Genomic DNA, 9487 nt, shown 5'->3' on the forward strand with positions numbered 1-9487 from the left:
GTCTCTTTTTAATATCTCAGTATCTTTCATGTCAGAAAGAACATAAAATACACTGATTCATATTTCTAAATACAATGTATACGTCTATGTCTAATCTGTTAAATATAATTTTATATCTATATGTCTTTGTCTCAGTGTTTCGTGCATGTAAACAAATATAACCTTAAAGACTTGAATAGTTTTTAATGTTTCACAAATTGTATGACGATTTGTAACTATGTTTCTTTATCAAAAACCACCGCCAAACGCTGTCCACCATCACGGGTTTCTCCTCGCGCGACGCAACCATCGCCGCCCGATCACGTAGCACCTCTCCCTTCGCGATTCGCAGCGCTGCCGATCACCGCAACACCCTTCCTCTCTCTCTTATTTCCACCTTGTTGTAGTCAACCCATAATATGCCGAATGGTTTTTTTAGTAGATATGCAGATGGTTATTTTAATTCTTATATGGATGGTTATTTGATTGGAATGGATTTAGTTAGATACAATTAAAATATGCTAGATATTCACTAGGTATGTGGATGATTATTTTTATCCTTAAGTGGATGGGTATCCTTAAGTGTCGATGAGGTCATTGTTGACGAACCAGTGGCGGTGAGGTGGATCTCGGCGGCGATGATGGGGCTGGTTGGCGACCAAGCGATGGCGGTGACAACAAATGATTTGGAGGAGAAGCTGGTGTTTTGGTAAATTAAAATATAATAAATGGTTAAAATTTTTAAATTATTGAATGAGATTTTTTGGTTGAATAATTTGAATGAAGTTTTTTTTTTAAATTTTATTAAGTCAAATTTTTAGCCCATTATTCACGTTGTTCAAATTCTCCGTTGTCTTTCTAGCAAAGCCATAAATTTAGTGTGTTCTCTTAACGATAAATGCAGAATTGATAGTGTAAACCCCGCTAAAATCGGTAAATTATTAGTTAATATATTGAATTTTAATTAGGAAAGTTAAAAATATAAAACTAATATTAAAATAGGATAGAGCTCATCGAAACGAAAATTTTGATACCAATTTCGATAATTTGGCCCAAAATCGGACCGGAAGGGCCGAACCGGTTGAACCGAGGCCCAAACCGGACCCATGGGTTCAACCGGGCCCCTAACATAAATGAAGCAGCAGCTATATTATTTCTTTCAGTATTATATGTATATCCTTACTATTAAAGGTCTGTAATACCACACTACCTCTGTTCTATGACTTAAGCATAAAACACTGTGTAGTAGGGTGTTACAGATAGTGTCTTAAAGAATTATTTATTATCCCAAATAAAAATTTTAGTAAAGAGGCTATTTGTCCCGATCTAATATTTGAGTACGTAACACGTTCATTAAATTGTCATTTTCTAATTGTAAAAAATAAACTATTGTCCTTTTGTAAAATAGACCAAGATATTATTCTGAGATAATATTCAATTTAGTCTCTCAACTTGTAAGCGAACCTCAATTTAGTCCCTGAAATTTAAATTACCTCTATTTAGTCCTTAAACTTTGTGAATGTAACTCACGTTAGTCCCTAGACTAATTTTCAACGCACAAATGGTAAGGATGTCATCCATTCGTGCTGTGTTTGGATTAGCAGCGTCTCTTGATCTGGAGATTGAGCAAATGGATGTGAAGACAGCTTTTCTTCATAGTGATTTAGACAAGGAGATCTACATGGAGAAACCAGAGGGCTTTGTTGTTAAAGGAAAGGAAGATTTTGTGTGCAAGCTTAAGAAGAGTCTTTATGGGTTGAAGTAAGCTCCAAGACAGTGGTACAAGAAGTTTGAATCTGTTATGGGGGAGCATGGTTATCGTAAGACAACTTCAGATTATTGTGTATTTGTGCAAAAATTTTCTGATGGTGATTTTATCATTCTTTTGCTTTATGTGGATGATATTTTGATTGTGGGCAAGAATGCTTTGAAGATTAATAAGTTGAAGAAACAGTTGAGCAAGTTCTTTACTATGAAGGACTTGGGTCCTGCCAAATAGATTTTGGACATGACTATTACTCGTTATAGAGATTCCAAGAAGCTTTATTTGTAACAGGAGAAGTACATAAAGAAGGTGCTTCAAAGGTTTGGCATGAACGATGCCAAATGTGTTGCTAGTTCTTTTGCTCCTCATTTTAAGTTGAGCACCAACCAGTGTCCAACCACTGATGAAGAGAAACAAGCAATGGATGAAATTCCTTATGCCTTAGCTGTTAGAAGCTTGATGCATGCTATGGTGTGTACTAGACCAGACATTGCTCATGCGGTTGGTACTGTGAGTCGTTTTCTCTCTAATCTAGGTAAAGAACATTGGAATGCTGTTAAATAGATTATGAGATATCTCAAAAGTACAACTAACTTGAGTTTGAGTTTTGGTGGTGAGAAACCTTTGCTAGTTGGCTTTACTGATGCAGACATGGCAGGAGATATTGATTCTCGAAAGTCTACTTCAGGTTATTTGGTCAAGTTTGCAGGGAGAGCTATTTCATGGCAGTCAAGGCTATAGAAGTGTGTTGCACTTTCTACCATAGAGGCAGAGTTTATTGCAGCAATTGAAGCATGTAAAGAGTTGTTGTGAATGAAGAAGTTTCTTGTAGCACTTGGTTTCAAGCAAGACCATTATGTGTTATTGTGTGATAGTCAAAGTGCTATTCATCTTGCCAAGAATTCTACTTTTCATGCAAGACCTAAACATATTAATGTTAGGTATCACTGAATACGGGATGTATTAGATTCCAAGTTGTTGAAACTTGAGAAAGTTCACACTGATGATAATGGTGCTAATATGATGATAAAAGTATTGTCAAGAGATAAGCTTGAAACATGTTGTTTGATCGCCGGAATGGCGAGGGCCTCCACCTAGTCGAGAAGGGGGAGATTTGTTGGGTTTTTCTCTCCTTTGTGAGGTCCAAACCTAACTTTTTGTGGGTGTATTCTTGCACCCTAGTGTCTCTACCCTAATAAGATTTTGGGGTCATTGAGAGTATGAGAGAGTAGCCACCAAAGAGAGAGAGAAGAGGAAAAACAGAATTTCCATTTTTATACAAAGCAGTAAATTTCAAATGACAGTTTCTCATTCGTTCATTGTTGGATCGATTTGAAATTTGAACTATGTATTCCTCTCATCTTGTTCGTCATTCTGGACGGTGGAGATGTTGATTGAAAGTTTGAAGTGGGAGAAATTGGTTTTGCAAAAGAGAAAATAGGTTTTCTGTTTTTACATAGAGTAGCAATCTTTGAACAGCAGTTTCTCATTCTTTCACCGTTGGATCGACGTGAAATTTGGACTGCAGATTTTTTTCTCATCTTGTTCTTCATTCTGAACGGTGAAGATTTTAATTGGAGGTCTGCAGAAGGAGAAATAGGCTTCGAACAGTAGCTCTATTTTTTGGATATTTTTATCTTCTTGCTTCTCATTTGTAAGCTTTGGTGCTTTGATGTTTTGGCTGATTATATGCACGTTTTTGTGCTTTTTTTGAGACTCTCTTGTACTTCATTTGATTATAATGGAGCTATTTCATTGGTCTGGACGACTCGTGGTTTTTACCTCTTATATTGAGGGGTTTTCCACGTTAAAATATCGATGTGTTCTTGTTATTACTTTACTTGCTATATTTGCTTGTTCATAGTTGCTGCCATATTGTGTTGTGAGTGCTTCCATATTGTTCTTGTGTTGGATATTTGTGTTGTTTCTACTGCTAGGCTCTTTCAAACGGCACGCTGACGTGGACAGCCAAATGTCACGTTAGAGTCTGTAAAATGAGGTCGTTTTTATTTTGGCACTCCAATAGTCTAAAAAAATCATTGTAAGTTGTATTTATTGAAACGTTTTCTCCCAAAACAAGTGTTCTAGCGTTGTTTTTGGACTATTTAAACGCCAAAACCAAAATGGCATCGTTGTACAAGTTATAGTATAACATTTAGTTGTCTATGTCAGCGTTTTATTAACGTTTTTGTGCCGAAAAGTATTTCAGGGACTAATATAAGTCACGTTTACAAAATTTGGGGACCAAAAAAAGACAATTAAAAATTTTCTAACTTTTAGTACAATTATACCGTTAGAATACTAAAAAAACATTATAATATATTTAAAACCAATCACAAATGAGGTGTTTTTCGTTGTTTTAAATTTAGAAAATTCAAAATAAATTTTGTAAACCTTTTTCTAATCGAATTCTAAATCTAATTTCTAACACAATTAAAAATTTTAATCCTAAAATGTGTATTTTAGTCTTTTTAAAATAAATGAAAAGAGTATATTAATATCTTTAAAATTAAATTCAAATTTCATTTATAATACAAGTAAAAAAAAATTAATCCTAAAAGTTATCCTAGTCCTTTAATAATCAATGTTTAAAGAGTTATTTTTTTAGTTTTTTTAAATTAGTTCTTACAGAAGTATTTTACCCATTTTAGTTATTTTAAATCAAATTTTTTATTCGTAATATAATTAGATAGAATTAAACTTAAATCAGTACATATTAATTTTTTATTGTATGAGAGAAAATATTTTAAGATTTTTAATGATAAAGTTTCTTATTCTTTTGTATTGGAATGATGGTTCTAAAAATCGGATCGGATTGACCGGTCAAACCAGTTCAATTGGGATCTAGCAAAGAAAATAATCCGATTTGTTATCTATAACCGTCTCTCTGTATAAGATTAGTGGCACTGCTTTCATGGAACTTGCTTGCAACCAACTCCTATATATGTATTGTGCAAGGATTTTTAGGCAGGATGTTCATGGATCATATCTGATCCGCATATCCGTGGTGTTTATCCGAATCCGATTCAAAAATTGCGGATAGGGATCCGATCTGCAAGACTTTTGGATCGGATCGGATCGGATCTGCACGCTAACCGGATCGGATTGCGGATTTTGTGTTGGTATCCGCATATCCGTGTATCCACAAAAATAAAGAAATAAATAAGTAAATATTCTTTTTATATTTTGTTTCAACTAATAATTATCATATATGTTGTATTATTTTAATTTATTATTTAAGAAAAATATGTTTAATATTATTTTAAGAGTAAACATATTTAAAAGAATAGAAAAATGAATTTTATTGATATTATTTTAATAAAAATAAACTTTTAAAAATAGTTTTGCGGATATATCCGATATCCGATCCGACCTGATCCGCAAATGTGCGGATCGGATCCAACCTTAAAAACTGCGGATATTGGATCCGATCCAATCCGTCCGATAATTTTAGTGCGGATCGGATCAAAATTTTTTGGCCATATCCGAACCGATCCCATCCGCGTTCACCCCTAGATTCGTATACATTCAAAAGGGAATAAAGTAAACTGCTTGTCAATCTGTTTGTCTGTTAGTGATAATGCTAATTTTCCTACTAATTGGACCAAAATTTGTGAATCGATTAATGGAAAGGAAATCATTATTCAAATTTTGTGTTGCTACTCATTGATTTTGTGTTGTTGCTGTGTTTTTAATTTATGAAAGTTTTGTTGAAATTTGGTTGCTGCTGCTAAACATGGAAATCAAATAATTATTGAAAATTTTGTGTTTTTGCTCATTGATTTTGTGCTGTTGCTGTTTTTTCAATTTCTAAAATTTTTGTTGAAATTTTCTTACTGTTGCAAAAAATAGAAATAAAATCATTATTGAAATTTTTATTTTTGTTTATCTTTATTGATTTCAGGTTTAGTGTGGTTACTTTATGCTCTGTTTAGTCTCTTGTTAATGATGTTTTTGATTGGGTTTATCCTTTGAGAGCTGCTGTTAGTGTGGTCTTTCAACAAGTTTTTGCGGATTTTGATAATTGATAAATTTTTATGTTGGCATTTAAAATTTGGTATTTCTTTTTACTATTTAACTTGAGTTTGTATTTTGATAAGATCATATGGATTTGGCTAAGGACATTTTATATAGTGTTTTAAATTTGAAAAATATTTTAATATTTTTTTTGAATGAATGAGCTCAACACAACAAGTGGAGCAAAGAGAACAAACAAGAAGAAAAACCACCAGACTAAGGCATAAACCATACATCACAATTATATGATACCCACTGTCATCTTCGGCATTGCCATCAACAACGGAAGGGATCCACACATAACCACTCCTTAAAGTTCTTGAAGACTAGGTGAATTATTTCATCAACCCCTTTTCCATTATTCTGAAAAATCCTTCTATTCCTTTCAAGCCATATATTCCAGATAATAGCACAGAAAGATACCATCTACCTTTTGCGTTCCTGCTTCCTAGTTGATAACTCAGTCCAACTCTGAAAATATTCCTTTAGCGACCCTGGACATGACCATTGCCTTCCAACAAAAGATAGCCATGCACACTAAACCTGCCAAGAAAATTCACAAGCAAGAAACAAGTGGTGACCAAATTCAACACCTTTATTACACAACACACAGGCCACATCCTCTTGGTTAACTACTCCCAAACGATTCAACCTCTCCTTTGTATTGACCCTTCCAGTCAAGACAAACCAGATAAACAATTCAACTCTTGGTGGCACTAGACTCTTCCAAATTGTCCTAGTAAAGCTGAAGCTCGCTATATCCTCCGGGAGCAATTCCACCTGCAATTCCTGCACAAAGGAGTTAGTAGAAAATACACCATGTTTATCAAATTTCCACACCACTCTATACTCTCTGTCATATACAAGATTAACCAGCCTTAATGTTTCATGCAGTTGGTGCACTAGGTCCAACTCCTATTGGAATAGCTCTCGCCTCCATTGGAAATTCCACCTCCACTCTAACCCGTCCCAGAACCCACAATCCCCTATGACGGATCCTCTTTGGTTTGAAACTGAAAAGAGTCTCGGGAAAACATCTTTCAAGGGCCCACCATGCAGCCAGACATCCTCCTAGAACCGAGTTCTTCTCCCATCACCAATCTCCATGGACAACCCATTAATCATATTCTGTCTTACTCGTTGATCCTTGAACTGTATTTAGCAAATATCCTTCCATGGCCTCCCGAGTGGGTAATACTTGGGATGATAACATCACACTAGGATTTAGATTGTTGCAAGAGCACACCACCTTCTTCCATAAGGGACAGTCCTCCTTCGAAAATTGCCACCACCACTTAAATAGGAGGGCTGTGTTACGCACCATGGCATCTCGGACACCTAACCCACCTAGCTTCGTTTCTCTGCAACAGCCTTTGGCATTTTATACAAACTCAAATAATAGACAGGCAGGCTGTTCAAAACAGATTTAATAAGCACAACTTACCGGCCTTATTGAGTACCTAAGTTTTCCAGATGCTCAGCTTCTCCTCCACTTTTTCTATGATGGGCTTCCAAGTCTTCACCAACCTCGGATTCGCTCCTAATTGGATCCCCAATTATTTTACCGGAAGAGATGCTTCCTTACAGCCTAGTACACTGCACATACGCTGTACCCACTGAGCATCACAGTTAATAGGAATCAAGCTAGACTTATCATAATTAATACTCAGCCCCGACATAAGCTCAAAGCAGCGAAGGATCCTCTTGTAATTCTTTATGGTCTCTTCCTCCAGGGGGTAGAACAGAACAGTATCATCCACAAACTGAAAATGTGACAACTCGACATGGTCTCTACCCACCAGTAACGGCAGTAATCTCCCATTTCTCACCACCTCTCCAAACATCCTATGTAGAACGTCAACCACAAGTTCAAAGAGAAATGGAGACAGCGGATCCCCCTGTCGCAATCCTTTTTCCATCTTAAAAGGCTTAGATGGCGATCCGTTTATCAGCACTGACATGGAACTCGTACCTACACACTCCATAACCCAACTCCTCCATCTATGTCCAAGGCCCATCTTCTGCAACACAAGGTCTACGAAACTCCACTTGACTCTATCATATGCTTTCTGGAAATCTAACTTTATTATTACCGTCTCCTTCTTCCTCTCTTTTATCCATTGAACAGTTTCGCAAGCGATAAGAGCCCATCATGAATCTTTCGTCCCTTGACAAAGGCGCTCTGTGTCTCACCTACCAGTCGTGGCATGATTGCTCGCATCCTCCTAACCAGTATTTTTGAAATGACTTTATACACACAACCTACCATGATGATCGGTCTCAGGTCTTTGATTTCTTTTGCACTAGTGAACTTAGGGGCCAATGCCACCCAAGTGAGATTCGCATTCGCTGGCATCTTGGACGTAAGGAAGAAATCCATCACCGCTGCCGTAAAATCAGATCCAATTTCAGCCCAGCACCTCTTTATAAAGTTCATGTTATACCCATCACTTCCTGGTGCCTTGCAAGATTCACAATCTCAGACTGCTTCTTTAATCTCTTGAGGATTCGGCTGTACTTCCAGAGCCAAAGCATCATCTTCATCAATCATTTCTACCAATCCGTCCCTGAACCCCACCAAAGGAGACTCTTCCTGATGATACAAATTCTTGTAGAAGTCCCTAACCGCAATCTTAATCCGAGCTTGGTTCCTTATCAATCTTCCATTAATGAGCAACTCATCAATCCTGTTGTTTCTCCTTCTCGCAGAAGCTAAATTATGGAAGTATCTCGTATTTTTATCAATGTCCTTCGTATGTCTAGATCGCGACATTTGCTTCCAATGTAGCTCCTTTCTTACATACCATTTCTCACAGCAAGTCACCAGCGCCTTTCTTCTAGCCTCCATTGTTCCATCATAGACACCATCACCCACCATTTCATCAATCTTCTTGATCTCTTTCTCAAACTTCATGATTGTCTTGTCCATATTCCCAAAGTTATTTTTATGCCATCTTCCCAAAGGAACTGTCAAAGCCTTCAATTTATCTGTGAATGGTGCTTCTCCTAAGCCTCTCCATTCCTCCTTGACCAATCTCAAAAAATCTTCATGGGTAAACCACGAATCAAGACTTCTGAACGGCCTCGGCCCATCGCTTCGCCTCCTTTCTTCCACTATGATAGGACAATGGTCAGACAAACCCCTAGGACCACCTCGCATCCGAGTCTCTGAAAAATTTTCAAGCCATTCCAGACTAACCAGAACCCTATCAATACGGCTGCATGATCGACCTTTGAACCATGTAAACTTGCGATTAGTAATCAGCAAGTCTACCACACCCATGTCATGTACCCAATTCTTGAAGTCCTCAGCTGTCAAAGGTAATGTATCTGCGCCCCGTCTTTCTTCTACCTGTACAATCTCATTAAAGTCCCCCATGAAGCAACAGGGAACCTGACATAAGCCAACTATGTAGCTCAACTCCTCCCAAACAACAAGTTTCTCATCTCTTGTATGCGCACCATACACCAGAATAAAAGCACAATTAAAATTATACTTCAATATCTCCCCTTCAACACACAACCATCTCTCCCCTTTGGGCTATTTCTTATTTAAAAAAATTCATCATCCCAAATTAATAACAACCCACCAGAAACACCATTGGATTTAACAAAATCCCAACTCGCACCACTATTCCCCAAATATTTTTTACATTAAAATTAGTCACTAACTGTCTCTTAGTCTCTACCAGGCCTAACATGTTTAGCCTAAAAATTCTTCTCAGG

General features: G+C 36.8%; 1 protein-coding gene across 1 annotated transcript; it reads right to left on the bottom strand.

Annotated features, from left to right (window-relative positions):
* Positions 8241-9140, bottom strand: LOC107621009. The gene has a single exon (XM_016323069.1). The coding sequence runs from the start codon at positions 9138-9140 to the stop codon at positions 8241-8243; it is 900 nt and encodes a 299-aa protein (XP_016178555.1).

This window comes from Arachis ipaensis, chromosome B10 (genome assembly GCF_000816755.2).
Source record: "Arachis ipaensis cultivar K30076 chromosome B10, Araip1.1, whole genome shotgun sequence".
Taxonomy (NCBI): Eukaryota; Viridiplantae; Streptophyta; class Magnoliopsida; order Fabales; family Fabaceae; genus Arachis; species Arachis ipaensis.